This window comes from Hypanus sabinus, chromosome 10, assembly GCF_030144855.1.
Source record: "Hypanus sabinus isolate sHypSab1 chromosome 10, sHypSab1.hap1, whole genome shotgun sequence".
NCBI lineage: Eukaryota > Metazoa > Chordata > Chondrichthyes > Myliobatiformes > Dasyatidae > Hypanus > Hypanus sabinus.
This window is the reverse complement of record NC_082715.1, coordinates 69,374,702-69,396,758: the sequence shown is the minus strand read 5'-3', so window position 1 is coordinate 69,396,758 and position 22,057 is coordinate 69,374,702. Positions and strand designations below refer to the sequence as shown.

Here is a 22,057-nt window from a genome sequence, read left to right as displayed (position 1 = left end):
AAGAGAAAAAATCTTACTAGAAACTTATTTAGAACCTCTGCCTGTTCTTGCCAAAGCCTGTTGAACCCACTCTTACACTAGCCCACTCCATCAATGGCTGTTCCACTGACACCCCCAGTCCTTTTTGGCTCAAATAAAACTCATTCCTGACGAAACCTGTTCTTTTCAACTGGCTCCTGCCCTTGAACGCTGACTTCAAATTATGACTCACTCCCAAAAAGACTTGCTGGGCGTGAGGCATAATTTACAAGCAGGTGATTAAGCGATGAGCAGATATACTGAATAAAGTGGCCACTGATTGTAGAGTGAGATGTGTTGTTCGTGTTAATGTCCAACACAATCTGAGGTTGTGTTGGGGACAGCCTGTTAAGTGTCGTCATGTTCCCAGCACCAACGTAGCAGGACCACAACTTACTAATCCTAAAGGATACATCTTTGTAATGTGACAAGAAACTGGAGGGCCTAGAAGGAACCCAGGTGATCATGGGGAGAACTGTTCCTGTTGCCCCATTAGAGTTTCTCAAATGCCCCTAATCTATTTGCCTGTATCACCAACCCTAGCAGTGTGATCCATGCACCGACCACTTTCTGGGTAAAAGACCTACCTCAGACATCTCCCCTCTTATCGTTCTCATCATTGTCAATGGTCTCGCTCATCTGTTTAACAATCTCGCTGACTCCCTACCATTAGGAAGGAGCTTTAGGACAAGCACTGAGAGAATGGTAAACAGGTTCTTTCCCCGGGCGATAAGACTACAGAGCTCCTGTCTCATCACATAAGAAGTGCCCATGGCATTGTACTGTTTACTTTTTAACTTAAATGCACCTTATTATTTATGGTAATATTACTTTGTGTTGTGTGAGTTGTTTGTACTGTGTTGTGCAGCTTGGTCCAGATGAATGCTGGTTCATTTGGCGATATACATGTACACAGTTGAATGACAATAAACTTGAACTTGATTCGCCATTTCAGCCACAGGGAAAAGTCTCTGGCTATCCATTCTCTTATCATCTTTTACACCTCTATTTAGTTGCCTCTCATCATCCTTCAAGAAAAGCCCTAGTTTGCTTGACCTTTCCTCATATGACCTGGTCTCTAATCCAGGCAGCATCCTGGTAATCTCTTCTGCCTCCTCTCCAAAGCTTCACATCCTTCTTCTTCTTCCATTTCTGGCAGTTTAGACGCATCTAGGTGTATTACTCCTCCGCAGGAGTTCACTAGTCGCAGGTAGAATCAGAATAATAAACTTTTCAATCAGATGGTGGTTCTCAGATTTAACAGAATAAACAAAATACATTTAAGTCAGACAGCCTTTTGAACAATATGCTTCCCTCAATTTTATATCGATTACAATTCAGTAAAACATGCTGAACTGTCTCTGGACTACCAGACTCACATAATCCAGTAGGATGTCTTACTATTATCTTTAAGTAATAGTTTTACCCATAATGCCACACCCTAAGTCTTAACATCCTTTCTATAATGTTCTAAATGTGGTCTAACCAGGGTTTTATCAAGTTGCGACATTACCTTGTGGCTCAAACTCTATCCACCAACTAATGAAGGCCATCGTACCATACACTTTCTAACCAATGCCATCAGCTGCCATGCATATTGTTCGTACAGATCAAATCAGTAAGCAGTTCAAACCACAGCGTATTTTTCAGGGGAAGTTGGGAGGTAGAGGAGGTGCACGGTATTCAAGACCAGGATAACTTGTTCTGATGTCACAAAATGATGCCAAACAAGAGAATGACAATCAAACTTTTTCTGTATTATTATTATACTTTCATCAGATATTAACTAATGTTCAGATGAGTGAAAGTGCTTATTAGATTTCAAATGGATGAGTTTATAGTGATTTCACCTGGGTTTCACATAGATTATTATGAATCACATTTGATATATTTTCAATGATCTCACAGGAGTGAAACTGCACGATATCTGTCAACTTTTCTTAATATTTATTGCTTACTTTCTTTATCTTATTTCCACAGTTTGTTGTTTTTTGAACACTACCTGTTTGTCCGTATTAGTTATGTGTATTTTCAGTGATTCTATTGTGTTTCTTTGTATGCATTGTGAATGCCTGGAAGAAAATGTATAAAATGTATGCATTTATGTACTCTGATAATCAATTTACTTTGAACTTCTACAACTTTGCTTTTCAGAATTGGAGAACTTCTTTTACAATTTTAACGTAATGATCATCTGGTGGCGGCTTCCTGGGACTTCCTGGCTGCAAGAACTTCTGAATTCTCGGCAACTTGCTGATCTTCTCCTTGAATTTCTGGAATTATTGAAGCACATACATTAGTCACCTCAAAAAACTTGCCAACCTACCTGGAGAAACAATGTGATGTATTACTGGAATCATCGCAACATATTGCTGGAACATATCAGGTACAGATTTCATTTTGCTATCCTTCTGTGTGGGGAAGTTGCCTGAGTGACACCGTCACATTACTGAGCTGCCTAAGGCCTGTTGATTTAAGGGGCACGACAGGCTGCAGATGCTGGGATCTGGAGCAATGCACAAACTGCTGGTGGAACTCAGCAGCTCTGTGGAGGGAAATGGACAATTGATGATTGGGAAAGATTGGGAAGGTAGTCATTATAATGAGATGAGGGTCATTATAAAGAGATGAGGGTGAGGGGTATGGCAAGAACTGGCAGGTGTATCCAGGTAAGAAGGGGTGATAGGCAGTTGGAGGAGGGGAGGGTGGGAATAGTGACAGAGACTGAGAGGTGAAGGGTGGTGGTGTGTTAGGGTAGTAATTAGCAGATGGAGAAGAGGAGAGGGGGAATAGTGACAGAAGCTGGGAGGTGATAGGTGGATCCAGGTTAGGGGAGTGACAGGCAGATTGAGGAGGGGAGGGTGGGAATAGTGATAGAGATTGGGAGGTTTGAATTGAATTGAATTGAATTTCAGTTTTATTGTCATTTAGAAACTACAACTGCAATGCGGTTGAAAAATGAGACAACATTCCTCCAGAATGATATCACAAAAGCACACGACAAAACAGACTACACCAGAAAATCCACATAACGTTTGGCAATCCCCAAATCCAGAGTCCGGAGAGGCTGCTGCGTATTAATATCGTGCTACCATCTTAGCACGTTCCCCAGAAAGGAGCTCCAAACCCACCAGACAAACAAGACTACCCAGACACACCAAGTCAAGAGACCAACTCTACCACCCAACAAACCAAAAACTAAAGCTACAAGACCTACACAAAACCACATAGTTACAACAGTGCAAACAATAGCATAATTGATAAAAAAACAAAAAGACTATAAGTTCAAAAGAAACCACCACGCAGTTTCCACCTCAGGGTCCCGATAGACTCGTCATCCCAAGCAGGCAGCAGAAGGGAATATCCCTGCTATGGACTTCCACGGCACTGCCGGACCCAGCCTCGCCGACGCAGCACACAGTGAAAGCACCCCAACTGCAGTGAACTCCGAGACTGCCGAACCTCCGAGCCTCCGACCATCCCCTCCAGCACAGCCTCTCTGAGCACCATCCTCTGCCGAGCGCACAACACCCCCGCCACCGGCCACTGGCAATGCAACCCCGAGGACTGGGGGCTTGTTCTTCTCAGCAGAACCCCGGACCTCACAGCAGCAGCAGCAATGAAGAAGGCCTTCCTGGAGATTTCCCAATGTTCCTCCGTGCTCACACATCCGTTTCTCATCAGATTAGGGTTGTGCACGGCACCCCGCTTGACAAGTAACAGGTATCAACTCTGGAGAGGCTGTTGCAAACTGTGTCGTGCCACCATCTTGAAGGGGGAGGTGATGTGTGAATCCAGGTTAGGGGAGTAATTAGCAGATGGAGGAGTGAAGAGTGGGAATAGTGACAGAGGCTGGAAGGTGATGGAGGAGGGGAGGATGGAAATATTGACAGAAGCTGGCAGGTTATAGGTGGACATGAAAGTGCTGAAGATGGTGGGATCTGATAAGGGAGCTAGACGAAACCTGGAACCAGATAAAAGATCTGGGGAGAGGACCCAGTGGGAAGAGTGTGGGGTGGGGAGGGGGGAAAAGGAGGCTGGGGTGTGTGTAGGAGGAACTGGGTGGATCAGGTGGAGAGAGAAGGGTCAGAGGGGGAGCAGTTACTGGAAGCTGGAGAATTCAGTGCTCATACCATTGGATTGTAGGCTACCCTGGAGAAATATGAGGTGCTGGTCCTCTGGTCTATATTTGGCTTCACCCTAATAGTGGAGGAGGCCAAGGACAGCCAGGTCAGAGCAGGAATGGGGAGAGAAATTAAACCAAGAGTTTCAGGTGGCCATGTCAGATGCCTTGTTTCTCCGGGTGAACTCATTGATTCCAAATTCTCAGCCTATGAGAGGACAGATTTTACTCAGCAGTGCTCCAGAAGGGATGAAAGAGATCAACACCCCCCATCTGTGGAGTGCGGCTGCTGACAGGCTTCACCCTGACATCAGCCTGAAGTTCCATGCCAAGGCAGAGCAGACCCAATGGGCTGAATGGCCTAATGCTGCTCCTATGACTTCTGGTCTTATGTTCTTCAGGAACAGCTACTTCCCTGAAAGTATCCAGTTCTTCACCAAACCATAACCCTACCTCAGCCATGGAACACTACAGACCACCTCTTGAACTACCAAAGATTTGTCCTGTGTTTTTTGTTCTAATATCTGGTTTTGCAGACTTTTTATAACTGTCTTGTATACATAATTTACGTTCTCTGTGCTGATTGTACCATTGTGATTGTGATGCTGCTGAATTGTACCCGTACCGCTATGTAACTGAGCACATGATAGTAAACTAGACCTCACTCAGTCACTTCATGAAGATGTAATTTTGGGATTTCTGCCCACACGACATGAAAGCCAACACGATGGACTGGGCATCAAAGGTTACTGAGAGAATGCAGTTGAGAGAGGTAATAAATCAGCCAAGATGGAATGGTGGAACAGACTCAATGGGCTGAATGTCCTAATTCTGATCCTATGACTTATAGTCTAAATGGAGACACTAAGCATAAACTTTACAGCAGGTGAATATAGAACATAGAACTGCACAGCACAGCACAGGCCCTGTGTCCCATGATGTTGGTTGGACCTTTGAATCTACCTCAAGGTCAATTTAACCCTTCCCTCCCACAAAGCCTTCTATTTTTCTATTTTCCATGTATCTATCTAAGTGTTTCTTAAAGGACTCTAATGCATTTGCCTCTGCATCACCCTAGTCATCCATTCCATATGCCCGCCACTTACTACATTAAAAAACTAGCTCTGACAACTCCCCTATACTTTCCCATAATCACCTTTTTTTCACATTTTTCACTTCTTCAGGAACAGTTTCCTGGTTATCAACATATTCTAAATGTATACAAAATTATTAGTGGTATAGATAGGGTAAATGGAAGCAGGCTTTTTCCACTGAAGTTGAGTGAGATTTTAACTAAAGGTCATGGGTTAAGAACGAGGGATGAAACATTTAAAGGAAACCTGAGGAGGAACATTTTCACTGAGTGTGGTAAGAATGTGAATTGAGCTGCCAGTAGATGTGGGTTTGATTTAAGAGAAATTTGGACAGAAACATGGATGAGAGGAGTATGGAGAGCTATGGTTCAGGTGCAAACAAATGCAACTAGACAGATTAACAATTTGGCATGGTCCAGATGAACTGTTCATATGCTGTAATGTTCTATAACTCTATGACTTGAACCGTTTTGAACCAACATGTCCCATCTGTTGTTTCAGCTCCCATATCCCCTTGTGCTCAGCCTTTCAGACTCAGACTGTGGACCCTACCTTCAGCTGTGGGAAATCAGTCAGAATGAGTGGGAATTTCTCCTCCAGCATCAGGATAACCTCCAGAACTTGCAGATCAGCAAGGGTAAGCTGATTCCCGACCATGTATCCTGTCTGTTGATTAATGCTCTGCTAGGAAAAATGAAAACTGTTAACATTTTATATTAAGTTTAAAGCATTCAAATTCAAAGTAAGTTTATCATCAAAGTATATATATGTAATCACATGCTTTTTTGTGGGCATTCACAGTGAATACAAAGCCACACAATAGAATCAATGGAAGACGGCACCCAACAGGATGGACAAACAACTGATGTGCAAAAGACAACAAACTCCAAATACAAAAAGAATCAATAACAATAATAAATAAATAAACAACCAAGTAATAAATATTGAGACCATGAGACGAATATTTCTTGAAAGTGAGTCCATAGTTTGTGAGATCAATTCAGTGATGGGGTGAGTGAAGTTATTCCCTCTTGATCAACAGCTTGATGGGTGAGGAGTAATAACTATTCCTGAACCTGGTGGGTTCTGAGGCTCCTCTGCTTCCTTCCTGATGGCAGCATGGCCTGGATGATGTGAGTCCTTGATGGATGTGATATCGCTCTATGTAGATATGCTCAATGGTGGGAAAGGCTTTACCTGTGATGGACTGGGCTGTATCCACTACTCTTTGTAGGCTCTTCTGTTCAATCATATTGGTATTTCCATACCAGGCCATCATGCAATTAGTCAATATATTCTCCAACGTATATCAATTAAAGCATATCAACCTTACAATCAACTCCAGATGTTAACCCTCCATAGATACTACCTGACTTACTGAGTTCTTCCAGCATTTTGTCTGTTGCTTACAATCACAAAGCTTGTTCCAACAAACAGTTCACCCTCAAATCTACAACACACACAAAATGCTGGTAGAACATAGCAGGCCAGGCAGCATCTATAGGGAGAAGCGCTGTCGACGTTTTGGGCCGAGAATTTCCAACATCTGCTGATTTCCTTGTGTTCACCCTCAAATTTAACACAGTTAGAGGTCAGACTAGGGTTTAGGGACAGGGGCATTAATATGACTTGGACACCGCAGTATTAAACACTCATGTTTATTCACCAGACTTCCATTTTACAAAACCCGTGTTCTGACGTCATACGTACTCTGACCTACGAATATTCACATAATACATGACATCCCCCTTCTCAAGTTTTTTTTTTACAATACTGTGAATTACTAAAACAATGCCACTAGGTATGACTTCCTAACATTACAACAGCCATGACTTAAACTAATAAAAATCTTAACTTCTTATACTGTATTCTACATTGTATCTTACAATACTAACAGCAGTATATTCCATGTAGCGTTAATGTGACTCGGACACCGCAGTATTAAACACACACGTTTATTCACCAGACTCCCATCTGTTCCATTCTGTGTAGCTCCTCCACTACTCGATCCCTGAGAGCTACTGGAACGTTCCTCGGAGCATGCACGACTGGTGCAACAGCTGGATCAATCTGGATATGGTGTTTCCCTGGTAAACATCGTAGTGCAGAAAACAAGTCAGCAAAGTCTTTGATTCGCTTCACCAGGCCTAGCTCTATGCATGTTGCTCTGCCTAGTATTGCTGAAACATGCTGTTGCACAATCTCACACTCTAGCTTGTGTTTTTGTCCGACATACACACAGGTGTTTTCTTTACCAATGATACTGTCTTGTGGCCAAAATATCCAACAAGCTTACAGGTAGATTTTCCAAGTTTTCCTCTGATGTCCAGTGAGTTAACTGTTTCTGCTGACATTACATTGCACTTCGCCCCAGTGTCAAGCTTAAATGTCACATTCCTCCTGTTTATTATCAGATCTTGAGTCCATTCATCTTCAACATCCATCTCTGCATTATCAATATTCTTAATGCATACCTCCTGTTCCACTTCAATTGTTCCAATGAACATGTCACTGTTGCACTCACTCTGTTCCACAGCATGCATTTTCCTTGCTTGCTCCTGCGATTTGCACATCTTTGAAAACTGATTTTTCTTTCTGCATAATTTGCATGTCTTACCAAAGGCTGGACATTTTCTATATCCACGTTTATAACCACATCTGTTGCAGTTAACTTCCTTTTGATTATCCTGTGGAGCTGGCTTTGTCCTACTCTTGTCAGTTTTCACAGCTTTTATTTTGTATACTTCAGTCTCTTCATTAAGCATTTTAACCTGACTCGACGTGATCTGGCTAGTACGGCACATATCAATCGCTTTTTCCAATGTAAGCCCCGCCTCTCTCAACAGCCTGCCTCTCACGTGATCATCTCGTATGCCACATACAATCCTGTCACGTATTAAAGAATCATGCAGTTGTCTGAACTCAGTTTTTTGCTTTGTTCTTCAGATCTGTTACGTAGGCGTCTATAGTCTCTGTCGGTCCTTGAGCCCTCGTAAAAAATGTGTCGAATGTACGGTAGGTTTTTTCTCGGCTCGCAGTAATCTTGAAACTTTTTCTTCAACACTTCAATTTTATCTCGCTCACCCTCTTGGAAGACAAACGTGTTGCAAGCCTTTATTGCCTCTGCTCCAGCCACTTGCAGAAACGTAGCACATTGCACTTTCACCGTCTTGTCATCTATGCCACTAACGGTGCAAAACAGCTCAAACTGCTGGAGCCATACCTTCCAATTCTCAGCAATATTACTTCGTAGGCTTAAACTCGACGGTGGTTGTAACTGTGACATTTTTTTACTTGTCTTCTCGTCCTTTCCTTTTCGCTTTCTTCTGACACCATATAGTGTTAATGTGACTTGGACACCGCAGTATTAAACACACGTTTATTCATCAGACTTCCATTTTACAAAAACCCCGCTCTCTGACATCATACACATTCTGACCTACGAATACTCACATAATACGTTACACACTACACATTTGGAGGCCAAGGAAGTGGATGTGTGACAAAGAACATTAGTGGGTATTGAGCTGTCCCAGGTTGGTGGATCCTGGTAACAGATCAAGGAAACATGAGACTGGTCAGTCTATGTCTGAAGTTCAAGCCTTGAGTTCAGGGTCCTTTATTCAGATAATCTGGGGGTCGATACCAAAGATCAACATAGAACATAGAATAGTACAGCACATTACAGGCCCTTCAGCCCACAATGTTGTGCCGACCCTCAAACCCTGCCTCCCATATAACCCCCCCACCTTAAATTCCTCCATATACCTGTTTAGTAGTCTCTTAAACTTCACTAGTGTTATCTGCCTCCACCACTGACTCAGGCAGTGCATTTCACGCACCAACCACTCTCTGAGTGAAAAACCTTCCTCTAATATCCCCCTTGAACTTCCCACCCCTTACCTTAAAGCCATGTCCTCTTGTACTGAGCAGTGGTGCCCTGGGGAAGAGGCACAGGCTGTCCACTCTGTCTATTCCTCTTAATATCTTGTACACCTCTATCATGTCTCCTCTCATTCTCCTCCTCGCCAAAGAGTAAAGCCCTAGCTCCCTTAATCTCTGATTATAATCCATACTCTCTAAACCAGGCAGCATCTGGGTATGTCTCCTCTGTACCCTTTCCAATGCTTCCACATCCTTCCTATAGTGAGGTGACCAGAACTGGACACAGTACTCCAAGTGTGGCCTAACTAAAGTTTTATAGAGCTGCATCATTACATCGTGTCTCTTAAACTCTGTCCCTCGACTTATGAAAGCTTTCTTAACTACCCTATCTACCAGTGAGGCAACTTTCAGGGATCTGTGGACATGTTCCCCCAGATCCCTCTACTCCTCCACACTACCAAGTATCCTGCCATTTACTTTGTACTCTGCCTTGGAGTTTGTCCTTCCAAAGTGTACCACCTCACACTTCTCCGGGTTGAACTCCATCTGCCACTTCTCAGCCCACTTCTGCATCCTATCAATGTCTCTCTGCAATCTTTGACAATCCTCTACACTATCCACAACACCACCAACCTTTGTGTCAAAGCCTGAAGATCGATCAGAATTCCGTGTTGTTCCACGTGCTGTGTTAAAGCAACAAGAAACAAACCAAAAATGTGAACAAATAGTAACACTTCCCAACAGAGCATACCATTGATTTACATTCAGTGGTCACTTTATGAGGTACACCTATTATTTAATGCAATGAAGTCTGCAGTTTGGAGACTGGAAGCCCAGAGCCTTGTCCGAGAGTTGGAGGAGTGTGTGAGCGTGCGTGTGTGTGCGCGCCTTCGTATATGAAGGAGAAGAAAGGGGCTTGTTTTGCTGTTGCTTTGTTGCTTCTTATGTTTTGTTGTGTTCTGTGTTGTCCTGTCAGCCATCACAAAGATGATATAATGGCCACACATGTGGGCTGCCCTCAGCACATCCTTAGGTGTTTTGGTTGTTAATACAAACAACACATTTAATTATATGTTTCAGTGTACATATAATAAATCAATCTGAATCTGTACTGCAGCTCAGAATACCCTGCAGGCTTTGCTATTCTCCAGGGTAGAATGTGTTCTTATTCCAGGGTCACATAGAGCAGTGATAATGCCAGTAGTGGACTGCATCTCATAAAGGCATTCCTGAGAAGGGAGAAATGGATTCTGGAGAAAAAGGTTGTCCAAAAGATAAATAAATAGTGCCAATGAGGAACAGAGGGATAGTGTTCACGGGGTGGTTCACAGCTAAAGTCACTGAGATCACATTTTCCCCCCTTTCTGATGTTTGGTCTAAACAACAACTGAACCTCTTGACCATGTCTGTGGGCTTTTTTTGCATTGGGTTGCCCCCACATGATTTGCTGATTAGACACGCATTAAATAATAGGTGTACCTCATAAAGTGACCACTGAATGTAAATCAATGGTATGCTCTGTTGGGAAGTGTTACTATTTGTTCACATTTTTGGCTTCTTTCTTGTTGCTTTAACACAGCACGTGGAACAACACGGAAACGGACCCTTCGGACCTTGTTAATCTAAATCTCTTCTGCCTGCAGATGGTCCATATCCCTCCATCCCTGTACATTCATGAACCCATCTGAAGGCTTCTTAAATGTCACCATCATTTCGCTCTGCTGCTTGCAAGATTAATTGCCTCTGGAATTCAGGTGTTGGGTCTGGTCGCTGCGTTTGCAGGTGGTGATAGGGAGGTGGAGTTGAATCTACATCGGGGCAACAGTGGACTCATGAGACCATGTTGTCTGCTGGAACTTGGGACATTAATGAAATCACAGTCATTGAGCAAGATGCTGGAGGAACTCGGTAGGTCAGGCAGCATCTGTGGAGAAAACAGACCGTCGACATTTCCGGTCAACATCCTTCATCAGGACCTAAAGATGGAGGGGAGATAGTCTGTGTAAAGAGGTGAGACGTGGTGGTGCAAGAACTGGGAGGTGATGGATGGACCCAGGTGAGGAGGATAATGAGCAGATGGAGGAGGGGAAGGTGTGAATAGTTATAGGGACTGGGAAGTGATGGGTGGAGGTGACAGATGGGTGCAGGTGGTGGAATCTGTTAGGAGACCAAAGTGAAGCAAGATTCAAATGGAGAGAGGTGGGGTGGGCAGAGGGGAACAGTGAGGGAAGGGGCCCAGTGTGAGGGATATGTGGGTGATAGGGCAGAAAAAGTGATGGAGGCTGGGGCGGGTGCTGGAGAGTGCAGGGTTGAAATCATATCTTCCTTTGGCCAGACTTTTCCTGTTACACCCTCCTCTTTGCTGTCTGCAGGGTTTGAACTGGGTGCACTCTGCTTGCTGTCCCACCTATTTCGCACATCATCCCCATTACACACCAATAGCAAACTCACATACCCTTGCTGAACTCCACATTCTCCCATCACAGACTGAGGTAAGGTCATGTTCCCTTGATAAACTCCACAGTCTCCCATCACACACTGAGGCAAGGTCATGTTCCCTTGATAAACTCCACATTCTCCCATCACACACTGAGGCAAGGTCATGTTCCCTTGATAAACTCCACATTCTCCCATCACACACTGAGGTAAGGTCATGTTCCCTTGATAAACTCCACATTCTCCCATCACACACTGAGGTAAGGTCATGTTCCCTTGAGAAACTCCACATTCTCCCATCACACACTGAGGCAAGGTCATGTTCCCTTGATAAACTCCACATTCTCCCATCACACACTGAGGTAAGGTCATGTTCCCTTGATAAACTCCACATTCTCCCATCACACACTGAGGCATGGTCATGTTCCCTTGATAAACTCCACATTCTCCCATCACACACTGAGGCAAGGTCATGTTCCCTTGATAAACTCCACATTCTCCCATCACACACTGAGGTAAGGTCATGTTCCCTTGATAAACTCCACATTCTCCCATCACTCACTGAGGCATGGTCATGTTCCCTTGATAAACTCCACATTCTCCCATCACACACTGAGGCAAGGTCATGTTCCCTTGATAAACTCCACATTCTCCCATCACACACTGAGGTAAGGTCATGTTCCCTTGATAAACTCCACATTCTCCCATCACACACTGAGGCAAGGTCATGTTCCCTTGATAAACTCCACATTCTCCCATCACACACTGAGGCAAGGTCATGTTCCCTTGATAAACTGCACATTCTCCCATCACACACTGAGGCAAGGTCATGTTCCCTTGATAAACTCCACATTCTCCCATCACATACTGAGGTAAGGTCATGTTCCCTTGATAAACTCCACATTCTCCCATCACAGACTGAGGTAAGGTCATGTTCCCTTGATAAACTCCACATTCTCCCATCACATACTTGAGGTAAGGTCATGTACCCTTGATAAACTCCACATTCTCCCATCACACACTGAGGTAAGGTCATGTTCCCTTGATAAACTCCACATTCTCCCATCACACACTGAGGCAAGGTCATGTTCCCTTGATAAACTGCACATTCTCCCATCACACACTGAGGCAAGGTCATGTTCCCTTGATAAACTCCACATTCTCCCATCACACACTGAGGTAAGGTCATGTTCCCTTGATAAACTCCACATTCTCCCATCACACACTGAGGCAAGGTCATGTTCCCTTGATAAACTCCACATTCTCCCATCACACACTGAGGCATGGTCATGTTCCCTTGATAAACTCCACAGTCTCCCATCACACACTGAGGTAAGGACATGTTCCCTTGATAAACTCCACATTCTCCCATCACACACTGAGGCAAGGTCATGTTCCCTTGATAAACTCCACATTCTCCCATCACACACTGAGGTAAGGTCATGTTCCCTTGATAAACTCCACATTCTCCCATCACACACTGAGGTAAGGTCATGTTCCCTTGATAAACTCCACATTCTCCCATCACACACTGAGGTAAGGTCATGTTCCCTTGATAAACTCCACATTCTCCCATCACACACTGAGGCATGGTCATGTTCCCTTGATAAACTCCACATTCTCCCATCACATACTTGAGGTAAGGTCATGTACCCTTGATAAACTCCACATTCTCCCATCACACACTGAGGCATGGTCATGTTCCCTTGATAAACTCCACATTCTCCCATCACATACTTGAGGTAAGGTTACATCCCTTGGTAAACTCCCCGTTCTCTTACTACATCCCAATCACTATTGACAGCAATGTCATGCTCCCCCGCTGGAGCAGTGGAATACCTTCTCAAATGCAGGGAAGTATCTGGTTTTGGCCTTTGTTTCCATCTGGGTGAGGTTGTTGTCCTTCTCTGCAGCCGAAAGGAAGGGGTGCTTCATCAGAAAAATCATCAGATCTTTAGCTCCTTCTGAGTACATGTCAATCCTGCAAATAGGAAAGAGACAACTAAGACTGCCTGAGTTCCCGGTCGCAGTACTGAAGTTTCAGAGTGCTAACCAGAAAGGTGAAGATTAAGATTGTTTGTTTTTAATTTTATATATATAATTTTTAATTAGAGATTCAGCATGGTTACAGGCCCTTCTGACCGAACAAGCCGGAGCCACCCAATTACACCCGTGTGACCAATTAATCTAGTAACCCACGTGTCTTTGGAACGTGGAAGGAAACAGGAGCACCCGGGAAATAAACCTACTCAGTTGCATAGAGAACATCCAAACTCCTTGCAAACCGCAGTGGGAACTGAACCTGGGTCGTTGGAGCTATAAAACGCTATACTAACGGCTACTCTAGATTTGTTACATATACATCCGTGAAGAGTGGCATTTTGCATCAATGAACAACACGGCCCAAGGATGTGCTGGGGGCAGCCCGCAAGTGTCACCATGCTTCTGAAAGCAGCATAGAATGCCTGTAACTTACTAACCACAATCTGTATGCCTTTTGAATATTGGAGGAATCTGGGGCACCTGGAGAATCATGGTGAGAACGCACAAACTCCTTACAGACAGAGATGGCAGAGAAGCCAGGTCACTGGCACGGTAAAGCATTACATTAAGTGCTATGCTACCGCACCACTTAATAAGGCATCTAAGATCATAAGACCATAAGACACAGGAGCCACATTAGGCCAATCAGCAGAATGAGTCTGCTGTGCTATTCCACCATGGCTGATTTATTATCCCTCTCAACCCCATTCTCCTGCCTTCTTCCTGTAAGCTTTGATGACCTGATTAATCAAGAACCTATCATCCTCTGCTTTAAATACACTCAATGACCTGGCCTCCACAACTGTCTGGGGCAATGAATTTTCACAGATTTATCACCCTCTGGCTAAAAAAAATTCCTCCTCATCTCTAAATGGATGTCCTTTTATTCTGAGGCTGTGCCCTCTGGTCCTAGACTCCCTCGCCATAGGAACCATTCAAACATTCTTTATCTGGGCCTTTCAATATTTGACAGGTTTCAATGAGATCCCCCTCAATCCTCAACGAGTACAGGCCCAGAGCAATGAAACACTCTGTATACAGGTTAAAACAACACACAAAATGCTGGTGGAACACAACAGGCCAGGCAGCATCTATAAGGAGAAGCACTGTCGACGTTTCGGGCCGAGACCCTTCGTCAGTGCTTCTCCTTATAGATGCTGCCTGGCCTGTTGTGTTCCACCACCATTTTGTGTGTGTTGTTTGAATTTCCAGCATCTGCAGATTTCCTCATGTTTGCTCTTATACAGGTCAATGTTAACTTTCATTCCCAGACTCAGTTTCATAACCTGCTTTGGACCCTCTCCAAAGCCAACACGTGCTCCTGAATAGGACAAGGTGAAACTTCTTTAAGTACATGCTCACACATTCAATCTTATAAGGAGCACATATTACAATGTAAAGCTCACCCAGTTACCAATGCTTTTGTTATCAGTATTCATGAATGCTCTTTAGATTCCTTTCAGAAGAACATTAGTGGTTGGAGTTGGCGTCTCTGATTTATTGTCTTTCACTTGGTTAACTGTTAAACAAAATACTAAATGAATGGGTAAAAGGGCAAGTAAATCTGGAACACCGGTGAACCATAAACCCAGCGTTATTGGTTGCCTGAGCAGTTAATAACACAAAGCTGAGGAATATAATTTGAGGCATTGAGTTCACAAGAAATTAAACAATGTGAAGCCAGGTGGGAACACTGGAGTATTGTGCACCCTCTGGGCTCAATTAAAAGTAAAATTTTGGATGTTGACATTCATGCTGAGTGTTCACTGGGAAGGGTTGGCGATGTTTTCCCTGAGTCTTGGAGGTGATTCACTGAAAGGTCTATCAATGAATTTGAACAGAATACAAAACATGAAACATTACAATGCTGTGCCAACCTTTTAATCTACTCGAAGATAACTTTAACCTTTCTCTCCTACCTAGCTTTCCATTTTACTATCATCCATGAGGCTATCACATTTAGCCTTTATCTGTCTAAATCCTTCCCATCCACACAACTGTCCAAATGCCTTTTAAATGTGAATGTACCTGCCTCAAACACTTCCTCCAGCAGCTTGTGCCACAAACATGCCACCCTCTGTATGAAAGTTTATTCCTTGGGTCTGTAACATTTCTCCCCTCTCACCTTAAACTATACCCTTTAGTTTTAGACTCCACCACTCTGGGAAAAAAAACCGTGTGCATTTTATGCTCCTTGTGATTTTATACACTTCTAAAAGGTCACCCCCCCCCCACCCCCAGTCTCCTTAAATTCTATGGAGTAAAGTCCTCGCCTGTCCACCCTCTCATCTTTCTTCATGGTGTTCTCACAGAATTTACGTAGTTTGGCTCTTTGTGGAATATTCCCAAGGAAGACCTCCTACAGCTCAACACAATTTATTTTTTCATTGCGATAGACACATAAGGGGGAATATTACCATATGATCACATGACATAGAAGCAGAATTAGGCCATTCGGCCGATTGAGTGTACTTCACCATTCCATCACAGCTGATTTATTTATCCCTCTCAACCCCATTCTACTGCCTTCTCCCTTTAATCTTTGACAGCCTGACTAATCAAGAACCCTTCTACCTCTTCTTTAAAAATACCCAATGAATTGGCCTTCACAGCTATCTGCGACAATGACCCAAACAGATTCACCATCTTCTTGCTAAAGAAATTCCTCCTAATCTCTGTTTTAAAGGGATGTCCCTTGATTCTGCTGTGCTGTCTGATTCTAGACTTCCCTACTATAGAAAACATTCTCTCCACATCCACTGTATCTAGGCCTTTCAATATTCAATAGGCTTCAGTGAGATCCCTCCTAAACTCCAGTATGTAAAGGCCTAGAGCCATCAGATACTTGTCATACATTAACTCTTACATTAGTGGGGTAATTTTTATCAACCTCCTTTGAGTCCCCTCCAATGCCAGTACATCTTTTCTTAGAAATGGGGCCCAGAACTGCTCACAATACTCCAAGTGCACTTGAACCAATATCTTATAAAGCCTCAACACTACATCCTTGTTTTCAGAATCTAGTCCTCTCAGAATTGGGCAATAAATGATATCACATTTCATGGTACAATAAATGACAGAAAGGTTTAATGTCAAAGTAGTCCCTTCGGACTCAAGTATTATTCACCTACACTGCATTCTCAAGCTCTCATGTGTCTTGGAGCAAGTTTAGAAGCTGAACTGGAAAGAAAATGATCACATTCTCAAGTGGAGGGAATGAATTGTACAGCATTGACATACAGTGCTCGTTCATGGATGTCCTTTCCAAGGAGATTGTACTTTGCTGCAAAGTAGTTCAAGATTGCATTGGTCTGCACCAGCTTCATCCCATCCACCTCAACCATTGGGACCTGTTCGAACAGCAGAAATCCATCTGTCAAGAGGAACAGAGACAAATGTATTTGGGACCAACTAACTTCAAATTCACACTAAAAGGACACACCAATAAAGACACAAGTGATTCTGCAGATGCTGGAAAGCCCCACTGCTTTATCATTTCCTGTCAGTCACCTTATGTACAGACTCTCCTGTGCCTACTACATGTATATACACTATCTTGTGTATTTATCACATTCTTTATCTTCTTGTGTTATTCTTGTGCTACATTGGAACTGGAGTGACAACTATTTCATTCTGCTTTACAGATATGTACTGTAAATTACACTAAGCAATCTTGAATCTTAACAAAATAATGGAGGAATTCCTCAGGTTAGGCAGCGTCTATGGAGAGGAATAAAGAGTAAATGTTTCAGTTGTCCTGATGAAAGGTCTTGTCTTGAAACGTCGAACGCGTTATTTCTTTCCATAGATGCTGTCTGACTTTATGAGTTCCTCCAGCATTTTGTATGTGTTACACCAATGAAGACTGCAAAAAATCTGGCTACAGCCAAAATTGTGAAACCACTTCATGTAATGTTAAAACAAAATATCCTCCTGAACTTTGGAAAGGTTTTCACTCCAGTCCACTAACAAATGTAGAAATGAAAAGCCAGAAATGGTTCAAATTTTGGATGGCACTGCAAAAGCTAATCTTGCTTGGCTCCCAAATTGTCTAAGAGAAAATAGGATGCTGCAGATTCAGCAGCTGAAGTAACACACAAATTATGGAGAAACTCAGTGGGCCAGGCTGCATCTGTGGAGGATAGGGCCTTTGGGTTGAGACCTGTTTTTTTAGAGATGCTGCCTGAGTTCCTCCACCATCTTGTGTGTTGCTCCAGTTCCACCATCTGCAGTCTCCTATGTTTCAAACTTAACAGTTCTGTAGTCTTGTGTATACAATCCACAGAGATACCAAATGGACAAGTGATTTAGACTTGGCCACTGAGCACACCCATTCCCAGCCCATGAAGCTCATTATTTACCTTTCAGCAGCTGCTCATACTGTTTCCTGGTCTCGAGGAATACTTCATCAAACTGAAATGAATAATCAACAAAAGACATTTGTTAAAACATCCCAAACATGCTGTTGTTCATTGCTGTGTCCAACCTGTTTCAAGTGATTTCTCCACCAGAGATACTTACTGACAACATTGAACTTTCAATCCAAGTATCTAAAACTGGCAAAAATACCCTCCAAATTTAAACCTATTTGGTAAGTGTTTTCCTGCATTTCTGAAGCCATACAACAGCATAAGGGTAAAATTCTCCATCTATACCTTCAAAATGCAATGCCTCCTAAAGGATCCCCAAGACATGCCTTCTTCTCATTACTACCATCAGCAAGGAGATACAGGAGGCTGAAGACACACACTCAGTGTTTTAGGAACAACTTCTTCCTCTCTGCATCACATTTCTGAACAGTCCATTAACACTACCTCACATTTTTTTTCTTTTTGCACTACTTATATATTTTTTAACATATTTCTTATTATAATTTATAGCATATTTTATGTATTGCACTGTACAGCTGCTGAATAACAAATTTCAAGACATATGTCAGTGATAATAAACTTTGTTCTAACTCTGAATTATTCCCTGTTCATTGCCTGGATTTCAATCATTTATTTGTCCTAACACCAAATTTTTATTTTGTTTGTTTATTTAGAGATAAAGAATGTGACGGGCCTTTCTGGCGCAACAAGCTGTACTGCCCAGCAACCATTATTTACCCCAGCCTAATCACAGAATGATTTTACAATGATCAATTTACCTACTAACAGGTATGTCTTTGAACTGTGGGTGGAAACCAGAGCAAGCCCAAGAACAAATAAACTTTTTAATTCTGGAGTGCGTAATGAGAGGGTATTGGAGAATTCTATAATTGCAGAGTTAGCTGCTAGTGAAAGGAGGTGTGGCATTTTTCTTTCACTTTTACAGACTTATGTACATTTTATCTGATGTCATCCAAAGTTCAACATTTTTTTACCTCACCCCGTCAACAAATATAGGACTTGTGGCTCGAAGCCAGGTGTACAGAACTTTGAGGGGTATGGGTAGAGTCAGCGCAAGCAGGCTTTTTCTACTGAGGTTGGGTGATGGTAAGAGACATAGATGGATTGGATAGCCAGCAATGTTTTCCTACAGTTGAACTGGTCAATATGAGTGGGGCATAATTTTAAGGTGATTGGGGGCAAGGACAAGGAGGGTGTCAAAGCTTTTACACAGAGAGTGGTCGGGAGTGTGAAAGACCATGCCAAGGTGATGATAGAGGAAGATGCATTAGAGATATTTAAGAAACTTTTTGATAGACATGTAGATGACAGAAAGGTGCAGGGATAGGAGGGAGGGAAGAGTTTGATTTTAAGATTAGGTCAGAAGGTTGGCACAACACTGTGGGTTGTAGGGGCTGGACCGTGCTGTGCTGCTCTGTGTTCATAAGGTGTTGTCAGATGCAGAAGGGTCATACACCGAAAGTCAGAGAGCTGAGAGAAATTGCAAACACCCCTTGGGGGAACCTATAAAAATCCCTGGAAGAACCTGTATCACCCTCTGGGGGAGCCTGTATTGGCTGCTACTATGGCATATTCACTCTTTCCTGAGTGATATAGAATGTGGTCAGAATTGAAATCTAAAGCATACATTGCCAAACATTTGTAATCTATTTTCACCAACGATCCACCTGATGTGCCATCAGTACTGGGACATTAACCTGAATTAGGGCAAACAAGAAGCTCTGCGAGTTTGGACCAAGAAATGGAGTTTGTGAGTCTGAGCCAGGGACTGGAGGTTGGAAACCAATGTTAGCGAGTCTGCAAGTTTACGGCAGAGAGTGGAGGTCCAGAATTGGACTCTCCTGGGATTGGAGGCACGCCTGTGTGTGTGTGTTTGGGTGATTAGGTAGTTGGGTGGGAAAGGAGTTCATTTCCCTGTTGTTGTAACTGCTTTTGTTGTTCTGCTGAGCACTGTGGGCTGCTACAATGGTGCCAGAATGTGTGGCAACACATTCTGACAGTTATGTTAACAACCAACACTCTCAGAAATATTTCACTGTATGTTTCAATGTATATGTGATAAATAATCGACTGGAACTGTCATGGCAGGCCAAGCAAGCTTGAAGCGGAAAAGGGTGATTTTGACTGTCAGGCAATTTGAGAATTGCAATTACTTTTATCAGGAACCATAACAAACAAGGAGAGCGTGTTCTGTTCATTGATTCAATGTGGTTAAAATGCCAAGAGCCAGTTCTGGTGGGTTCTGGGAGCTGATATCTTCAGAATTACCCCAATCTATCTGATGTAACATTAAGTACCTGGCACCATTTCAGTTGCCCTCCCTCCCCCCCCACTCACTTCTTGCAGCCATGAGAGACCAAGATACCAAACACATTCTGTCTCTATTGCATAGGGAAAAGCCTTCATAACCCAAGGTATCTCAACATTAACATTGACATTCTTATCAGTTTTTAAAAAATGTTGGTGTGAATTATCTTTGCCCTGCAACAGTTCAAGGCAGTGTTGATGAGGGGGTGGGGAGCAGGATCTGAACTTAATGAATTGCAAATTAAGGAATCATCTCTGTCAACAGCTGAATCTACTCAGGATCTGATTGCAGAGTGATTGTACTTTCTGGTTCATTTCATTGCTTCCTTCCTAGTAACATGGATGATTCTAGTGCCCAAAGAGAATACAGATAGCTTGTGTGGAACAATAACTGCATTTGGGATCTGTACTTCATGAGGATGCAGCTTGGTGGCTGAATTGATGTAAGTGACTGAGGTCAGTATTTATTTGTAACCTCTCTCAATCTTCCCCTTATCTTTTCGGATCCATCCTGTTTTGCTTGGGAGAAATTGGCCAGTTTGACCACAATAAACTAGGTGGGAAATCTTTCATGGTATCTAATATGTGTCGTGTTGAATTGAGGGGAATGAAGTCATCTGCTGTGGAAAGTAGCAGAAAAGCAGAGTCTTTGCTAACTAGTGGAGAGAGAGGAAAATCTTCAAAGAGTCCCTGGTGTGCTGGTATGCAAGTCACAGAAACTCCAGCAGCTATAGCAACCAATTGGGAAGGTAAATAGGCCTTTAGAAGGGTTGAGCACAGGAGTGGGTGTCCTGTAATAGTATGTCCGAACTTGGAGTATCATGAACAAGTAACTCTCTTAAATGAGGTCCTAGCACAGGGAGAGTACTGTGAAAGATTTACTGGACTAGTTCCAGGAAAGGCAGGTTTGCTGTGTGAGGTGATGTTGAATTGATGGGGCCTGTACTGTCCTGTGTTCAGGAAAATAGTGAGATCTCACAGAAACTTAGAATGTTCTTTTAAGGCCACTGGGGTGGGTGTAGGAAGGATATTTAACCGTAAATGAGGAATCTGAGAGCAGTGAGTACTTTGAAGAAAATGTGACTGGCCATTTAGGACAGAGATGAGGGCAGCTCTTTCTCACCCACAGTGTGGTGAGTCTCTGGAATTCTCTGTTCTGGTGGTTTTATTACTGAGTTCATTCAAATCAGACATTGATCAATTTGGAGTTTAAATGGAAGTGGTTCAGCAGAAGCAGGTGGTTTAATGGGCCATCCATTCCTCTGTCCACATGGTAGAGAGGCAAAAATGCAGCTTCATAACTTAGATTTTGTCAGTCATGAGTACAAATCTTCCCGGACAAATGTATGTAATGAACTTTTCTCTGCATATCAAGTACGCAACCTCTACTCCTGCAGCTGCCAAAAGCCAACGAATAGACTCCAATTTTCCTCTTCCATTGAAATAATACAGCTTGGGCTTAGACATCGTGATACACTCCCCTAGAAAGAGAAAGTAAGATCGGATCAACTGTAGTGCCATCAAAGTTCAAAGCAAGTTTATTATCAATATACATATGTCACCATATTAAACCTTGAGATTCATTTTCTTGTGGATTTGTTATAGAATCAATGAAAGACTGCAGCAACTTGGGTGTTCAACTCGAGTGCAAAAGGCAACAGACTGGGCAAATACAAAATGAAGTAGTAATAATAAATATCAAGAACATGGGATCAAGAGTTCCTGAAAGTGAGTCCATAGGTTTTGGGAACATCTCAATA

The 22,057-nt window shown here is 43.0% G+C and overlaps 1 protein-coding gene across 2 annotated transcripts; it reads right to left on the bottom strand.

Annotated features, from left to right (window-relative positions):
* Positions 1-1,754: 1,754 nt before the first annotated feature.
* On the bottom strand, positions 1,755-21,804 carry LOC132400738 (glutathione S-transferase A4-like). Of its 2 annotated transcripts, none has more exons than XM_059982036.1 (6): positions 21,681-21,804; positions 17,961-18,012; positions 16,840-16,972; positions 13,396-13,537; positions 5,788-5,919; positions 1,755-2,291 (listed from the first exon to the last, which is right to left on the bottom strand). In XM_059982036.1, exons 1-6 carry the CDS (start codon positions 21,762-21,764, stop codon positions 2,169-2,171), a joined length of 666 nt encoding a protein of 221 aa, XP_059838019.1. In that variant the 5' UTR covers positions 21,765-21,804; the 3' UTR covers positions 1,755-2,168. The 2 variants fall into 2 exon arrangements, with proteins under 2 accessions (XP_059838019.1, XP_059838020.1); XM_059982037.1 differs by having other exon boundaries at positions 5,788-5,916.
* Between the last annotated feature and the right edge of the window lie 253 nt (positions 21,805-22,057).

Excerpts from the sequence above, each read along its gene's own strand:
- LOC132400738 (XM_059982036.1), bottom strand. The coding sequence starts at position 21,764 with ATGTCTAAGCCCAAGCTGTATTATTTCAATGGAAGAGGAAAATTGGAG. Across the intron at positions 18,013-21,680 it reads TGGCAGCTGCAGGAGTAGAG|TTTGATGAAGTATTCCTCGA; the intron begins GTTGCGTACTTG and ends TATTCATTTCAG. Across the intron at positions 16,973-17,960 it reads GTATGAGCAGCTGCTGAAAG|ATGGATTTCTGCTGTTCGAA; the intron begins GTAAATAATGAG and ends TCCTCTTGACAG.